Source organism: Chrysochloris asiatica, unplaced genomic scaffold (assembly GCF_000296735.1).
Source record: "Chrysochloris asiatica unplaced genomic scaffold, ChrAsi1.0 scaffold00007, whole genome shotgun sequence".
NCBI lineage: Eukaryota > Metazoa > Chordata > Mammalia > Afrosoricida > Chrysochloridae > Chrysochloris > Chrysochloris asiatica.
The window spans coordinates 35,698,420-35,717,414 of NW_006408525.1; the positions used below are offsets into that span (position 1 = coordinate 35,698,420).

Genomic DNA, 18,995 nt, shown 5'->3' on the forward strand with positions numbered 1-18,995 from the left:
AAGAAGACTAGCTTACTTGCAGCAAATTTAGCCAAGTGAAAACCACTTATTTAGAAACTACATAGGTAGGTCCCAACTTTCTTAAAGCAGCAAAATCTCTACTTCGCTTACCACCCCCTCCCCATCTCAGTGAAAGCTTACTTGGAATTTCAACATGTATTTACCCAAAATGTGTGGGTAAACAGCAGGGGTAGGGTGGGGAGTGAAGGTACACACTGGGACCCAGAGGCCTCTCCCTGTCCTCTCCTCTGAAACAATTACTCTGGAGGTACCTCAGAGGAACCCTCTTGGTTCCAAGGAACACAGACAGAAAACCACTCATCACATAAAATACCAAGGACACCAAGGGCCTATTCACTTGAGAATTTAAAATGCAAAATTTAAACAGTTCTACTGCATCAAAGTTACTTTCCATTATTCCACATCAATGTGTGTGTGTGTGTGTGGTGTGCAGATCTGTAATGGCTGAACTGAAAAAAAATCCACTTATGGTTTCCGACTTTCCAATCCCTCACCCCAGGGTTCTGGGTTGCCTTCTGGATTGTGCAACAAGCCTCACACCCTCAAAGTCAAATCTAGACATTTCACAATCAGATCCTGATCTTTCACACACAAGGACGCGGGACCCCTAACTTCCTAAATTAACTCTTTTAGAGTTTGAATCATTGATTCATTAATAATCACATTCCCACATCCCCTCCAATACCACCACCACTTCATTTTGTTATGTAAAAGCAGGACTTTCTAAGTCTGCTAATTAAGCTTTAGCAAATTTTTCCATTTGAGCTGTTAAATGTGATGAGTAGCTAAAACAAAGAATCAGGACAATTTTCTTGATAGAAACTTACACTATAATTAAGATATCAATTAGGTGCACTAGTCATAGGCGGCTTTGGTTTATAGAACTAGTACGTAGCAAAGAGAAGCTGATCCAGCAAGAGAATAAAAATTCCAAACCATCCAGATGATCTCAGGAGCTATCAAAATTCATTATTTCCATTTATGATGAAAAATCCCAAATAACTGATTATACTGGTTCCAGATAAAACATTAGGTTTTATGGGGTTTTTAAAGTCTTTTAAACAGGGAGCTCCTGAACACATCTTACTTTATCAAATAAATGACTAAGCTTAGACTAAATGGTTGCTTTAGGAATCTGACAACCAAATTTATATATCTGTATTCCAGGAAACCCATGTTTGAAAAGTACAAAAAAGATTCACGTGTACTAGAGTGAAACACAGAATGCAAAATAGAATGCTTTGCTATAAGAAAATGTTAATTAAACATGTAGGTGGCTTACTTTTTAAAAAGATAATGATTCTTTTAACCAATTTTTTTACAAAGTTAGAATAATCCAAAATAATTTTATTTTATTTTTTTACAAAGAGCAAAGTACAGGAGCTGTTCAAAATCATGTGTTCAATCAAATTGAAATGTGACTTGTACCGACTGCTGAAGCTGTCTTGCTGTTTCAGAGCCATGAAATCTGTGAAGCGATCTGAATAGATTACCTTGATAAAAATCGTAGTAGTCTGTAAGTGTCGAATACTGCCTAACTCTGGAAATGTAGGAAAAGTCAGCATTCTTTAGGTTCAAGATATTAATTTTAAATAGCAGCTGAATGTGGCCTCATGGCAAAGCATAAAGACCCTTTTTTCCTTGAAAAGGAATTTCAAAATTGTCCTTTCCCCTCACAGTGTCCTAAAATTAAAAAAAAAAAAAGGAGGGAGGGAAGTATGTCTGTATTTCAGCATTCCTTAACGCTTTGCTGAAAAGAGGCTGTCGGTCAAGGGCATAAATAGAGTCCTGGGTTAATCCTTGACTTGAATCATTCCACAGCAAACCCACATGTTTCTTCGATGGCTGTTAGCAGCTTTTCATACAGCTTTTCATAGTTTTCATAGGGTGGAATGTCAATTCTATTGAAGCTGTGAATAAGAGCAAATCAGATTTTATACAGTTCATCCCAAATAAGTAAACTGGTCTAGGAAGTTTATATAATAAAATCATCACATCACCCTTATATTGTGTTACACATAAAATTAAAAGGTTTTCTAAAATAAAGACAGCCACTGATTTCAGAATAATTTTAATTTTAACCTAAAAGAGTCGCTTACCATTCCTTTTATTATTATTATTTTAAGTATCCCTGGTAGTGCAGTGGTTAAGTGCTGAGTTGCTAACCAAAAGGTTGGCAGTTGAAGCCCAGCAGCCACAGCTTGGGAGAGAGATGTGTTTCTGTAAAGTCTGTTTATGTGGAGAGTTCCGTCTTAGAAGCCTTACCCTACTACCCTATAGGGTCACTATGAGTCGGAATGAACTCGACAGCAATGGACTGTGGGCTAAATCCCTTTTACAGGAACTTTCAGAAGTAGGAATGATAAAAGTCAAATCTGCATGAAACTAACACCTATATGAAATGGGGAAAAGGGCTTCAAAAGTAACTTACCACGTGTGAGCTTTTGGCAGGTTGTTGGTGCAGGCATCGATCTGGTGTATTGTGAAGAGTCGTGGGCCTGCTGCACCTGCACAAGGAGCCAAAGTGAGTCAAATCACTGTGGGTACACCTGGTAGTCTCCAGACTGAGAAGGAAGCTGATCCATAACCCCAAGGTCTCGGGAAAAGAGAATGCTGGCGAATCCACACAAGCTACCACAGGCAGCAAGAAAGAACCTGGGTTTTGAAAGCTGAAAATGACCTTGGATGAGGCTGGATTTCTTAACATCCTAGCATTTCAGATTTCAGAAAAAATTCAGGATTGAAATCCTTTGCCAACTTCCAAGCTCTATAAAAGTTAAGAGCCCAAGTATGAGAAGAAAACAATTGGGCCAATTGGAGAAAAAGCATTTAGACACATTTTTATTCCAGGAATCATCAGGGACAACTTAACGCAGAGTTAGATCTCATGACTCAAGCTGGGCGGAGATAAAAGATAGGCCGTCGGCACGTAGACTTCCATACAAATACATGCAGGTGAACGACAATCTCACTTCAGGCATTCGGATAATGATGAGTTCTCCAAACAGGAAAGGCAGGCACAACTCAAGCCAGCTCTCCCCATGGACTCAGCACTACTGGTTGTGGAGCAGCCTTCGCTTTCAGAGCATTAGCCACCGCCACCAGCATCCACAGCTTTAAGAAAGAGCTTAAGGTGAAAGGAAGTAATCACTATCAACGAAGCGCCGCCCTGGTGAGCCACACATGACCAGCTCATCCCAAAATTACATACTGAATTCTCTTACAAATAAATAGGGCTAGAAATACATTGGCTGATGCCATGCAATAAAATGAAAAGTTCTTCAGACCAACAGATGGTTCCCACAACTCCTGTTCTATTAAGAGGAAAAAAGTGGAGGGAGAGGCACTGTTTGCTAGGTTGAGCTGGACCTCAGAGTGGATGGACTGCCTTTGGAAATAGGCAACAGAATTGAAAGCCAGGTGAGCAGAAAACAAAAGCCAGCGCATCAGCACATGGCATCTTATTATACCAGGCAGTGCTCAGCACATGGCATCTTGTTATACCACGCAGTGCTCAGAACAGTCCGCAGAAACCCAGCAGACAAACCCTGGGGAGGAGCAATGGTAAGGAAGGAGAAGGTGCATCAAGCTGAGAGTCACAGATGACAAATTCAGAGCACATGGTGTGTAAAGTGGTTTGCAAGGTATTTATATAAAGAAAATAAAGGCAGCCCCCCCCCACCCCCCGCCAGTGGACTGTTTGATGCCGCCCTGGCTGGCAGGCAGGCAGGCGGCCTTTTTACCTTGTAAAGCTTTGAAGCCCTGCAGAGGCACTCTAGACGACCCCGTCACAAACTGAAGTAACCGTGCTCGTCGCTCTTCATCAAAAAACTCCACAGCTTTCCAGAACCACTTCACCACATTGCTGTCTGGTGTACAGTGTTTTAATCGGGTGTTTACCTTCCAGTCATTAACATCTATCTTCCCAAGTCCACAAATAATGAGCTGGTAAAATATTGTGCAAATAATGAACTAGTGGAAACCAAAATCATGGCCCAAATTCCTCAAAACTGAACTTAACTAAAGGTGCCCATCAGAATCATCTGGAAAACTTTTCAGAACATGCACACCAGATCAGTGCTCAGAGATTCAGAGAGTGTAACTGAGACTACTGATGTGTATTTCAAAAAGCTCCATTCGCTGCAGGTTCCCTTCCCAGTACTTGAGAGCCATCCCTGTACTAGACATGACCAAAATTTCACAATAAAAACCTACATGTAATAAAATTAATAAATGGACAGAATCTGAGAGTCAAAGAGTAAAAGCCGCTTATCTGGGTCTTCCTTATACTGGGTTTGGTGTTATCAGTGGCTTTGTGATCTGGGCAGTTCTACTCACCTCTGCTGTATGGTGGTAACATCCACAGCCCTACAGCCTATGAAAGCACAGGCACTCAAGAGCTATGTTGATTAAATGAGTTCAGAAAATCTACTTGATAATATTATCAGGAGGGACCAGTGCTTGGAGAAGGGCATCGTGAAGGATCGGAGACGACCCTCAACAAGATGGATTATGAGCACAGTAGGAGCAGCAATGATTATGAGGATGGCACAAGATTGGGTAGTGTTTCGTTCTGCTGTGCATAAGGTTGCTGTGAATCAAAACTGGTATGATGGCACCTAACAACAACAATCTGATGACCTTACAATTGTGTCAAAGTAAAAGTATGGGAGTACACTGAAAGAGCTCTGCTTGGCATCCAGATGCAGGGTCAGATTACAGATCACTTTTTGGATATTATCAACATTCCTATCTATTCAGGGTCAAGACTAATCTTACTAAGATGTTTATATTCTTAGTGAATTACAAAATGTGTAGTATAGAACATTAAGTAACTTGCAAATCCTAGATTTTGGAATTAATTTTGTTAATCCAGTATAACACAAATAAATACGATTTATATATATTTTTTTTAATTTTAAAAACTTGGTTTAATTAGCAGTAGGAATTACATAATAAACCCTAACCCTACTAAATGAAATCTTTAACAAAGCGTCTCCAGGGGTCTGAAGAGATTACTGACTCAAGGACACAATGAACAGGGAAGTAGTCATTACACAGGATTATAGATATATTTATAACACACAAGATACCTTATTTATAACACACAAGATACCTTATTTATAACACACAAGATACCTTATTTATAACACACAAGATACCTTCTAGATTCTTTTTTTTTTTTCCACAGGAGTGACAATCACAGGGTCAAATTCCTCACTCACTGAACAACAGGTGAAAATGCATTAGATTTCAACTTCATTGCCATTTCTGTTAAGGTGTTCCTCCTCTCTCTGACCACTTCCGTCTAGCTATATTTCACTACTGGATAATTCAGTCACAAAAGAAATGGGAGTTGGTACTAAGTCAAGTCAGTTGTTTAGATTTGTTTGTTAACACATTGGTTAAGAGAATTAATTACAAAGGAGACTGAAGTTAATGGATAAACCATGATTTATATTATTTGTTGTCTTCAAGTATTTATGCTATCACTAAGTGAACATAGAACATTTGGTAGAATAAAGTTTCATTATTTTTTCAAATGAGTTCAATGGAAATTTATTAATGACTTTAATTATAAAGCTAGACTTGATGTTGAAGACTAACTTTAAGTGGAAAAAAATGACTAACTTTTCAGCACAGCCACTGTTAGTAAATGAATGTTACTATCTGAAGAATCTAAGGATATTTAGGTAATTAAAACATTTAGAATAAAATATTTCTTCTATGATCATGTCTATTCTATGTTTTCTTGCAAAACTAAGTAAAAAGTTAAGAAAGTCTAGGATTTTCTCTAAGTAAATTCCAGTATGTTGTTGTTGTTAAGTGCTGTTGAGTCAGTTCCAACTCACAGCAACCCTGTATAAGGTTTCCAAGGAGCTGCTGGTGGATTTGAACCACCAACCTTGAGGCTAGTAGTCCAGGTCTTATCCCACAGTGCCACAATGGATGACCCTAAATACCAACATGGTGGAGACAAATGAATGAAGTTTAACTACGTAAACCAGAAGCAGGTGAAATGTGTTTAGAACAAGAAGGATAATAGAAAAACTAAAATGAAAAACTGCAACCCTGTCCTGTTTCAGTAGACGCTGCCCTAACATTAGCACACTGACCTCTAACTCCTTTTCATCAAATGTCTTTAGCAGATGCTGTGGGATTACTTCATTGAAGCCTTTCTGCAGAGCTAGAAACTGAGCCTCGATGCCTCGTAAAAATCTCCAGTTCACATAGAGCCTGTAAAAACAGGGCAAGGGTTGCATATGATCACATATATTCAGATTTAGTAATTATTGTCAACTTCTATTTCAGCAACATTGTACTTTACATGCATCTAGAATTAGGAACTTAGTCTAAACTCTACAAGAATTTCATATTAATGCGCATAAACAGGTCCTGAGCTGTGAAGCAGTTCAATGGAGCTAAGAGTGGGAACCACACCTCCACTAACAAAAGCAGTATAAATACTGCATCTCTTCAAATCAGAGAGACTCGTAGTAAACCGGGCGTTTCCTAGAGCTCACATGAGTCTGTATGCAAAGGCAGTACCCCTGCAGAGTTCTCAGGTGAGCCTCTCTGTAATCCATGCATAAAGGAAGAAAAACACTGTTTTCATAAAGTTAAAATCTTGATGAAATTTATTTCTAAATTTATACAGTGCAGAAGCAGCTATACTGTAGCTGGTCATGAGGACTTTGCCTCCTGGTACTCATGCCTGATGATGAAACTGAAGAATTCTATCAACTTCTTCAGTTGAAATTGCTTCAACTACTAGCGATTGGAATGCAAAGGTTGGAAACAAATAGGAAGGATCAGTAGTTGGAAAATACGGTCTTGGTGACATAAATGATGTTGGACATCTCACAATAGAATTCTGCAAGACCAATTGACTTCTTCATTGCAAATATCCCTTTGAAACATTAAAAGGTAACTATACACATGCACCTAATAACAACCACAACAAATACACATGGACCTCACCAGATGGAATATACAGAAATCAAATTGACTACATCTGTGCAAAGTGATGGTGGAAAAGCTCAATGTCATCAGCCCAAATAAGACAAGGGGCAGTCTGTGGAGCAGACCATCAATTGCTCATATGCAAATTCAGGCTGAAGCCGAAGAAAATGAAAACAAGTCCACAAGAGCCAAAATATGACCCTGAATATATCCCACTTGAATTTAGAGATCATCTGAAGAACAGATTTGATGCATTAAAAGCTAAAGACTGAAGCCCAGAGGAGTTGTGGGATGATATCAAGAACATCATATAGGAAGAAAGCAAAAGGTCACTGAGAAGACAAGAGATGGAAAAAACCAAAATGGGTGTCAGAAGAGAGTCTAAACTTGTGCAAAGACCTGGAGCTAGATAACCAAAAAGGAAGAACATACTCAGCATGTCTCAAGCTGAGGGAACTAAAGAAAAGGATTCTATGGGCAAAATACTGAATGATGAAGAAAAGCATCAAAAGAAGATGGAAGGGATACAGACACTGTACCAAAAACAAATGGTCGATGCTCAACCATTTCAAAAGGCAGCGTATGATCTAGAGCCAATGATACTGAAGGAAGAAGTCATTGGCAAAGAACAAGGCACTGGTAATGGATGGAATACAAATTGAAATCATTCAACAAAGTGATGCAGCATTGGAGGCACTCACCTATGCCAAGAGATTTGGAAGACAACTACCTGGCCTACTCACTGGAGGAGATCTGTTATTTGTGCCCATTCCAAAGAGAGATGATCCAACAGAATGTGAAAATTATCAGACAATATCTTTGATATCCCATCTGAGTAATGTTTTACTAAACGTAACACAGACAGTGCTGCAACCACACATTGACAGAGAACTTCCAGAGGTTCAAGTCAAGTTCAGAAGAAAACATGGAATGAGGGATATAATTGCTGACATCAGATGAATCTTGGCTGAAAACAGAGAATACCAGAAAGATGTTTACTTGTGCTTTATTGACTATGCAAAGGGTTTCAATTGTGTGGCCCCCAACAAGCTTGAACAACATTGCACAATATGAGTATTCCAGAACACTTAATTATGCTCATGAGGAACCTGTACATAGACCAAGAGGCAAACAGAACAAGGGAACACTGAATGGTTTAAAATTAAGAAAGGTGTGCGACAGGGTTGGATTCTTTCACCATACTTACTCAACCTGTATGCTGAGCAAATAATCTAAGAAGCTGGGTTATATGAAGAAAACATGGCATCAGGATTGGAGGAAGACTCATTAACCACCTGCAATACGCAGATGATACAATCTTGCTCGCTGAAAGTGAAGAGGACTTAAAATACTTACTGATGAAGATCAAAGACCATAGCCTTTGGTATGGGTTGCACCTCAATATAAAGAAAACAAAAATCCTCACTATTGGACCAATAAACAACATCCAAATAAATGGAGAAAAGACTAAAGTTGTCAAGGACTTCATTTTTCTTGGGTCAACCATCAACACTCATGGAAGCAGCAGTCAAGAAATCAAACCACTTATTACATTATGCAAATCTTCTACAAAAAACTTCTTTAAAGTATTGGAGAAAAGATGTCAGCTTGAGGACTAAGGTGCGCCTGACCCAAGCCATGGTATTTTCAATATCCTCATATGCATGCAAAAGCTGGACAGTGAATAAGAAAGACCGTAGAAGAATTGATGCTTTTGAGTTATGATGCTGGAGGAGAATACTGAAAGTACCATGGGCTGCCAAAAGAACAAACAGATCTGTGGTGGAAGAAGTGCAGCCAGAGTGCTCCTTGGAGGCCAGGATGGCCAAACTTCATCCCTCATACTTCGGACATGTTGTCAGGAGGAACCAGTCCCTGAAGAAGGGTATCATGTTTGGTAAAGTGAGATGGACTGGCACAGTGTCAGCAGCAATGGGTCAGGCATAATAACAATTGTGAGGCTGGCTTAGGACTGGGCAGTGTTTTGTTCTATTGTGCACCTAACAACAATACCTCATGTCTTGTACATCCCCTCTCACACTGACAAGGCTGACATGTGGTTTTAACCCAAAGAATGCAGCACAAGTGATGGTTGCCAGTTCCAAGTTTAGGTCTTAAGAAAATATGTTACTTGTGGTTTTCACACTCTGCGAAGTCAGTTATCCCATGAGAAGACTGTATATCTTTCTAGGGAGGGAGGGCCCATGAGGGAAGGAAGAGGTCCTTGATACCAAAAAACCCACCCCACAGTGAGAACCAAAGCCCTAGACAGTGACCCAGTCCAGTCGATCCAGCCTATGTGAGCCAGCAGATGTGAGTGAAGAGGCCATCTTGACATTTCAGTCCCAGCAGACATCACTCAGTAATGACGTGGCATTCCTGCTGTCTGCCTGAACAATGACCCACAGTATTATGGAAAATAGTAAAACAATTGTTGTTTAAGCTACTAAGTTCTTTAGCAACCTATTTTGTAGCAATATGTAATCTAAATATTTAAATGTTTTTTGTCTATGGCCATCTGGGGACACTACTGACTTCTTAATTTTGAGAATATAGAAGTGTTTACCTGACATATTCTTTCTTATTTTCTTCAGTTACAGGGATACTTTTGCCATTTGGTTTAAGTTCATGCTGAATGATTTCACCATATGCATTATGTTCAACACAGAATGTATGGTCCAAGACACCTGTAATATCATTCTCACTAGGAAAAAAAAAAAAGAGCGAGAAGATACTAACTGGAAAATCTAAAATATAGATCCTATCAATGTATTAATTAGTGACAGACAAAACTAAGATAGCTTCAAAATATGACAAATATAAGGTTGGATGTTCTCATGCTGCTATACCATCTGGTTGTTGGGCATAAAAGTCAAAGAGCTTTAACCTCCCTTACAAACACTGGGAAGACTTCACTTTCTGAGTAATTTACTGGAAAGCGGCCAGCCAAAGCTGGGATTTGTTTGAACCACCAACATAGGGAAATTTCTGTTATGCTGACCACTGAGGCACTGTCCTACTTAATTCTGGGTATCTCTGAGTGACCAAATATCTAGACATCCCCAGTGAGAAAGCAACTTGTGTCTTTTGTTAAAGTTAAGTATCGCCAGTATATCTGCATCAGCTAACAAAATCTTATAGAGCAGAACCAGCTCTTAACAGATGCCCTTTTACAAGTCTGGTTTCAAAACTACTACTTTGTTCATTAAAGGCCATGGCAGCAAGAATTTGCCCTTCTAACATGTGAGGGTTGGAACACAACTTGCATCATGTGGAGGAAACCATTTTAAAGTAGTAGTTTTTCAAACAGAGTACACTAGATTATTTCCTTTTAAAAGTAATAATACTAACTTGTAATCACTCTTAATATTATCTATGCATAATTTTGTGTATTAAAAACTGTATATCCATTTTGTAACATGTATGTTTTTTAAAAGCTCAAATGCTAACAATAATGAACAGAAACAGGATTCAATACATACAGTATCCACACTAAACTGTTATGAAGATCTGGATCAACTAATTCCATGTCATCCAAAGTAATTGACTTCCCAAGCAACTGTTTATAAAAAGGCAATGTAAAACCACCATCGATATAATGTCCATGAAACACAGCCATTCCCATTATCCGGCCAACGAAGTGGAAATAGGACAAATGTTCCTGAAATTGAAGAGTCCATTATGAATTCTTGAGTTACAAACCCTCCAGGGAACTTTCAGTAAAAATTAAATATTCAAGCAAACAAGTATCAAAATTATACACTGACTTACAATTCTATAAATGGAATACATACGCATATGAACGATCATTAAAGGAATGTGTCTACAGAACATGCTCAGGATATTCTACATCTATCTAAAACATTAGGTATGGGCCAAGGCCTCTCTCCAAGGGTGTAGGCAACTTTGTATTTTAAATCACTCATAGATTCCTGTTCTCTCCTCTCAGCTCACCTCCTGCTGAGCCTGTTGGAAGAGCCTTGGCTTTATCATGGGAAAACAGCTTTCTATTCTAAACCCCCTTCCCGCTTCCTGGGCCTAACCAAAAATGGAACCGTAAAACATCAGATACTTAAGAGCACAGATTTAGTGTCAGTCTTAGAGTAGAATTTGAATTTTACCCTAAATAGCTATCTGCATAATTGAGCACATTACTTAATCTCTACAATAGCAATACTACATTCTTAGATAAAGGAGGGGACGTCTCTATAAGGAGTAAAATGAGATGAAACCCACCAGCATATTAAGAACTCAACAAATATGAGCTGTTATTACTGGCAGTGGTAAGTAATGGGATCCACAAACAGAACCTTCGCCTAAAACTCATCCCTCTAGAAACAATTACCTGCAATGAGTCTCACATTTCTATCATGTTCAGATATGTTTGCTTTTTTCTTATAGACTGTTTGGTTAGTTAGATATTTATATATTTAAACTCTTTCATACCTCTATTTAATAAATAAACTTAAAGTATAACTTTAAGCATCCTTTTTAATCTTTTAATATTTCATTGTTTCCTTTTATCTTAAAGTTATTCTTTCTTTTCTAAGAGTAATGCACGTTCACAAATTATTTTAAAACTACAGACACAAAAAAGAAAAGTCATCCATAATCTAGTATCCTGAGATATTAATCTAATATCACGTTCAATAGTATAGTGTAGAGCCCTTCAATCGTCTACACCAAGTAGGATTTATCAAAATTACATTCTACTATTTTAGAACCTTTTCATCACTTAATATAACATGAACACCATCTACTACTATTCTACAATATCATTTTAGTGGCTGTACAGTATGTTCTTGTATGTAAAGATAATAGAAATAACCTACCAATAATAATAGCTGTTAACTTTTCTCGAGTGCTTAATAATTAATGTACCAAGAGCTCTGCTAAGTGCTAAATATATTTATTATTGTTGTTGTTAAGTGCCATGGAGTCGGTTTTGACTTAACAACAATAGGGTTTCCAAGGTTGTAAATCTTTACAGGAGCAAAAGTCTCTTCTCTCCCATGAAGCAACTGATAGATTTGAACTACTGACCTTGAGGTTAGCAGCCCAATTCGTAACCACTATGCTACCAGAGCTCCACTGTGGTGGTGGTTATGTGCTGTGGAGTTGGTTCCAACTCACAGCAACGCTGTACAAGGTTTCCAAGGCTGTAAAAGGTTTCCAAGGCTGTATATCTTTATGGGAGCAGAAAGCCTCAACTTGCTCACGTGAAGCAGCTGGTAGTTTTGAACTGCTGACCTTGCGGTTTGTAGCCCGATTCGTAACCATTAAGCTCCTTTAGCAATATTAAAATTGAGGCTTAACTCAATGAATTTGCCCAAGGTTACAAAGCTAGTTAAGTAGTGGGACCAGGTCATGACTGCATCTTTCTAATTCCAGAATTATGCTCTTAACCAAATACCATGTGTGTTCTTTAGCTTCATGTAATAATTTAACAAAGCTCCCTCTTGTGGACAACTATGTTGTTTTCAGTTGGGGACACTATCAACAATGATACAATAAACACATCCCTGTCTGGAACCAAACTGTTTCAGACATCCATGATCATTTTCTTGGGAAATTTTTCTGGAAGAAATGCTGAGTAAAGATAGCAATTTCTATGTAATAAAAGACATTGATACTAAGAGATAAGAGCATTTAAGTCACAAGTGAATTCACATCAATGTAACTACAAATCATACCGGATTAACTGCAGAATCGGGATTGATCTGCAATGTATAGATATCATCCCTTGAATACTGGAAAAGGCCATAGTATGGATTCAACATTTCATGGGACAAGAGATACAACCATTCCCTAGAAAATAAGATACAATGAAGGAATTTTTTGGTTAATCCAAATACTTAAGATATGGCATTCATCTAATCATTTTAGAAAATATATTTTTTAATTAACATACCCAGTTCTCACTTACCAACATAGTTACATTCTAAAGACCAGAAAGTTAGGCAAAAATTGGCATTATGTGAAAATGAATGGAAGATCACATCAGATCACAAAATTGAGGAGGACTACCTCACTGTGTAACTGCCAGGTCTCATCATTAATACACTGCCAAGCACTGAGCCAAGCTAACACATAACCTTACCCATCACAGTCAGCCTCACTCAATTCCACTGTCATGGAGTCAACTCAGATTTACTGAATTTTATGGATACAAAAATAACTCATCTTTCTCCTGAGAAACATGGGTTTGAACTGTCAACCTTGAGGTCAGCAGACCAATGTTTAACCCACAGCACCACCAGGATTCCTTCAAAATCTGTTTTTAAAGGTTTTGCAATGGGCTCTGACTCATATGACCCTATGCACAACAGAAGGAAACACTGCCTGGTCCTATATCATCCTCACAACTGTTATATTTGAATCCATCACTACTGTATCAATCTATCTCTTTGAGGATCTACGCCCCCCCACACACACACACCTACTAACCCTCCACTTTACCAAGTATGATGTCCTTCTCAAGGGACTGGTCCCCCCTAATAACATTTCTGAAGTACATGAGACAAGGTTTCATCATTCTGGCTTTCGAGGAGCATTCTGGTTGTACTTCTTCCAACAGATCTGTTTATTCTCTGACAGTCCATGGTACTTTCAGTGTTCTTTGTCAGCACCTTAATTTATATGCACCAATTCTTCCACGGTCTTTCTTATTCACTGTCCAACTTTCACATGCATATGAAGTGACTGAAAATACCATGACTTGGGTCAGGTACACCTTAGTCCTCAAACTGACATCTTTCCTCTTCAACACTTTAAGAGGCCTTGTGCAGCAGATTTGCCTAATGCAATATGTCACTTGATTTCTTGACTGCTGCTTCCTTGCGTAGTAATTGTGGATCCAAGCAAAATAAGGTCTTTTGACAACTTCAATCCTTTCTCCATTTATAATGATATTATTTATTGGTCCAGTTGTTAAGATTTCTGGTTTTTTTTATATTGAGGTACAACCATACTGAAGGTTGCAGTCTTTGACTTTCAACATCTTCTTCACTTCCAGGAAGCAGGGTTATATAATCGGTACATCACAAGTTATAAGAGTTTTCCTTCAAGCCTGATGCCATGTTCTTCTTCATATAATCCAGTTTCTCAGATTATATACTCAGCATACAGACTTAATAAGTACGTGAAAGGATACAACCCTAGTGCACATCTTTCCTGATTTAAAATCAGTCAGGGTTCCCTTGTTCTGTTAGAAAAACTGCTTTTTTTTCCCCTCCTTCATTTTGTTCTTATTATAGCATGTTTGCTTAACTCACAGCAAGCAGAAAATAAACTGGGTCTAGTTTTGACCCAAACATTGATGATGTTTTAAAGGTTGTACACAATATTTGTTAAAAAGAACATATAAAAATACCTTTTTAGAAGTTTCTGTAAGAAAGAAAATACAAAGTTTAACCCCACAACTCTCCTCTTTGCTAGAACTGCAAACTACTGCTACAGTTTTTTTTTTTTTACATTTTTATTTTATTTTTTTTCTTAAATGCTTTATTGTGAATTATGTAATAGTTTACATGGTACTGCTACAGTTTTAAATAGACTTTTTGTTGTTTCGAACAACTGCCTCTTGGTCTATATGTACATGTTCCTCATTAGCACAATTAGGTATTATGGAATACTAATTCTTTGCAACATTATATGTAGTTTGTCATGATACATACAGTCAAAAGCCTTTCCATAGTAAATAACCACAGGTAAACATCCTTCTGGTATTCTCTGCTTTCAGCCAAGATCCACCTGATGGCAGCAATGATCATCTTAGTACCCACTTCCTCTTCTGAATCTGGCTTGAATTTCTGACAGTTCCCTGCTGACATACTGCTGCAACAGTTTTTGAATTATCTTCAGAAAAGTTTTACTTGTGTGTGATATTAATGATATTGTTTGATGACTTCCCTATTCATTGAGTCATCTCTCTGGAATGGACATAAATATGGATATCTTCCAATCGGTCGACAGGTAGCTGTATTCCAAATTTCTTGGCATAGATGAATGGACACCTCCAGTGCTACATCTATTTCTTAAGATTCCAATATGTATTCCATCAATTCCTGGAGTTTTTGTTTTGTGTGGGTTTTTTTTTGCCAATACCTTCAGCCATTGAACTTCTTCCTTTAGTACCAATGGTTCTTGATCACATGCTACCTCTTGAAATGGTTGAACACCAACCATTTCTTTTGGATAGAGTGACTTCACGTATTCCTTCTATGTTCTTTTGATGTTATCTGCATCATTCAATACTTTGCCCATAGAATTCGTCAGTATTACAAGTTGAGGCTTGAATTTTTTCTTCAGTTCTTTCAGTTTGAGAGATATGCTGAGCATGTTCTCCCTTTTTGGTTTTCTAACTTAGTCTTCTTGAGCTGCCCTTTGAAATTTTCTGTTCAGCTATTTTACTTCCTGATTTATTTCATTTGCTTTCGCTTTTCCACGCTTAAGAGCAACTTTCAGTCTCTTCTGACATCCATTTTGGCCTTTTCTTTTTTAATGACCTTTTGCTTTCTTCCTATATGATTTTCTTGATGTCATCCCATAGCTCTTCTGGCCTTCGTTCATTATAATTGTATAATCTATCAAATCTGTTCTCGAGAAGGTCTCTAAATCTAGGTGGAATATGTTCAAGATCATATTTTGGCTCTCATGTATTTGTTTTAATTTGCTTTAGCTTCATTCTGAACTTGCATGTGAGCAATAGATGGTGTGTTCCACAATTGGTCCCTGGCCTTGTTTTGGCTGATGCTATTTAGTCTTCCCGTGGTCTCTGTTAAGCTGATTCGTATGTATTCCCTTTGGTGCAGTTCATGTACACAGTTGCCTTTTATTTTGTTTAAAAAGATATTTGCATGGATAGAGAGAAATACTGTTAAATGATGGTACATGGAGGGGATTATAATCAATGTAATGAAACAAGGTATATGATTTGTTGAATGTAAAACTGATGATATGCCCTGTAAACATTCGCTCAATCCACAATAAAAACCTTAAAAAAAGAAGAAGAAAAAAAAAGGTATTTGCAATGAATAAGTCATTGGTCTTGCACAACTGTATTACCCAATCTTCAGCATCATTTCTCCACCACTCGTCTGTCAAGTTTGTTGTACAGTGAAGCTTGCGTGTTGCTATGATTCTGGAAGCCGTGCCATGGGTATTTTAAATACCAGCAGCGTCGCCCACAGTGGATAGGTTTTAGCTGAACTTCCAGACAAACACAGATTAGGAAGAAGAGGCAGTCTATTTCTGAATACTTAGTTATGGAAACCCTTATGAACAGCAATGGAACACTGTTAGACAGCACCAGAATACTGGATATTGAAACATGATGAAGAGAACCAGAATACTGTCAGATACAGTGCCCCACAGGTTGGAAGGCACTCAAAATATGACTGGGAAAGAGCCACCTCCTCAAAGTAGAGTTGACCGTGATACTGCGAATGGAGTAAATCCTTCAGGACCTTCATTTGGTGATGGGCACAATTCAAAATGAAAAGAAACAGCTGTAAAAATCCATTAATAATTAGAACATGGAATATATGAAGTATGAATCTAGGAAAACTGGAAATTGTCAAAAATAAAATGGAATGCATAAACATTGATATCCTAGGCATTAGTGAGCTGAACTGGACTGGTATTGGCCAGTTTGAATCTGACTATCACATGGTTTACAATACTGGGAATGACAAATTGAAGAGCAATGGTGTCACATTCATTATCAAAAAGAACAAATCAAGATCTGTCTTGAAGTACAACACTATCTGTGATAGGATAGTATTCATTCACCTACAAGGAAGATCAGTTAATATCACTATTATTCACATTTATGCAGATGATATAATCTTGCTTGTTGAAAGTGAAGAGGACTTAAAACATTTACTGATGAAGATCAAAGATCACAGCCTTCGGTATGGATTGTATCTCAATGTAAAGAAAACAAAAATCCTCACCACTGGACCAATAAACAACATTCTTATCAACAGAGAGAAGATTAACGTTATCAAGGTCTTCGTTCTTCTTAGATCAACTATCAACACTCATGGAAGCAGCAGTCAGGAAATCAAACCAGATATTGCATTAAGCAAATCTGCTGCACAAGACCTCTTTAAAGTGCTGAAGAGCAAAGATGTCAACTTGAGGACTAAAGTACACCTGACCCACACCATGGTATTTTCAATAACCTCATATGAATGCCAAAGCTGGACAATGAATAAGGAAGACTGTAGAAGAATTGATGCTCTTGAGTTATGGTGTTAGAGGAGAATATTGAAAGTGCCATGGGCTGCCAAAAGAACAAACAGATCTGTGTTGGAAGAAGTGCAGCCACAGTGCTCCTTGGAGGCCAGGATGGCCAGACTTCGTCTCTCATACTTAGGACATATTGTTAGGAGGGACCAAACACTGGAGAAAGATATCATGTTTGGTAAGGTGGATAGTCAGAGAAAAAGAGGAAGATCCCCAGCAAGATGGACTGGCAAAGTGGCACCATCAATGGGCTCAAGTGCGGCAACAATTGTGAGGCTGGCCCAGAACTGGGAAGTGTTTCATTCTGTTGTACATAAGGTTGCTATGAGTCAGTAATGACTCCATGGCACCTAATAACAACAAACCAACTTCTTCAGTCTGAACTTGATCAAACACGGGATCAAAATGTATTGACAATTACTGGCAATTGGAATGCAAAAGCTGGAAGCAAAAAAGAAAGGTTAGTTGTTGGAAACTACCGTCTTGGTGATAGAAATGATGCTGGAGATTACATGACAGAATTTTGCAAGACAAATAACTTCTTCATTGCAAATACCTTTTAAAAACAATATAAAGTAAGACTATACACATGGACCTCACCAGATGGAATACCCAGAAATCAAACTGACTACATCTGTTGAAAGAAATGGTAGCAAAGTTGCATATCATCATCTTCTGGGACTATATCTGACAATATTCTGCTGCTATTAATAAGGTTTTCATCTTCCAGCACTGTATGTGACAGTACTTTGCTGTTATTTATATGGTTTTCAGTGACTAACCATTCGTAAGTAGTCTTAATCTACAAGCGCCACTGAACGCTGTCCACCCTGGGTGAGTGCTGATATTTAAACACTAGTGGCATAGCTGCCACTATCACAGCAGGATGCAAACCACCACAGTGGGACAAACTGGCTTCAAAATCTAGTCACAAGTAAAAAGTAATGATTCCCCAGAAACTATCAAGTCCAAAAGACTTGTTTAAAAAAATTCCAAATAAAAGAAGCTATCCATTTGCAGGTAAAAAGGTGAGAGGATGAAAAAAAGTGTATAGATGAACAGAGAGTAATGCTAAATAGAAATGATGGGACTTAATGAAACTACAAATTTAAAAGGTTGGCTTCCTAACAATTACCATAAGAGTCTTTAGAACATTCCAATACAGAAGCTATAATTTTCTGCTCCATTTAAGTAAGTTAAATTGATTTCTCTGATTAAAAAAAAAAAAAAAAAGTATGTGTTTTAAATTCAAACAATACTTTTGAAGTGTTTTTCCATTCATGGTGTATAAACATTTCCAAATATATTGATCATTTTAAACAAGATTAAGAAGTGTGGCAATGGAAGCAAAGGGAAACAGCATTCAATTTAAATTCTTGTATTATTATTAGAAGGAAGAAGAAGAAGGATATCATGTTTGGTAAGGTGGAGGGTCAGAGAAAAAGCAGAAGACCCCCAACGAGATGGATTGGCCAAGTGGCAGCATCTATGGACTCGAGCGTGGCAACAGAGGGTTGCGATGAGTTGGTACTGACTCGATGGCACCTAACAACCACAACAACAACTGTTATTAGATGCTGCTGAGACAATTCCAACTCATAGCAACCCCACAGGACAGAGAAGGGTTTCCTAGCTGAAATTTTTTATGGGAGGAGATCACTAGATCTTTTCTGTCCCAAAAGTCACTGGGTGGAAGAGCACCAACGAGCCAGCCACAGCAGAGAAGACTTTAAGAACTGTTTCACCCTTAGGGAACTGGA

General features: G+C 38.1%; 1 protein-coding gene across 1 annotated transcript in view; it reads right to left on the minus strand.

Annotated features, from left to right (window-relative positions):
• Window positions 1–615: 615 nt before the first annotated feature.
• SMURF2 (SMAD specific E3 ubiquitin protein ligase 2) overlaps window positions 616–18,995 on the minus strand; it is a 106,428-nt gene continuing 88,048 nt past the window's right edge. Inside the window, exons 13-19 of the mRNA XM_006833587.1 lie at window positions 12,678–12,792; window positions 10,467–10,645; window positions 9,551–9,688; window positions 6,138–6,258; window positions 3,765–3,966; window positions 2,453–2,528; window positions 616–1,931 (exon numbers count right to left, since the gene is read on the minus strand). Of these exons, the coding sequence (XP_006833650.1) occupies window positions 1,832–1,931; window positions 2,453–2,528; window positions 3,765–3,966; window positions 6,138–6,258; window positions 9,551–9,688; window positions 10,467–10,645; window positions 12,678–12,792 (931 nt within the window). The 3' untranslated portion in view covers window positions 616–1,831. The remainder of the gene's footprint in view (window positions 1,932–2,452; window positions 2,529–3,764; window positions 3,967–6,137; window positions 6,259–9,550; window positions 9,689–10,466; window positions 10,646–12,677; window positions 12,793–18,995) is intronic.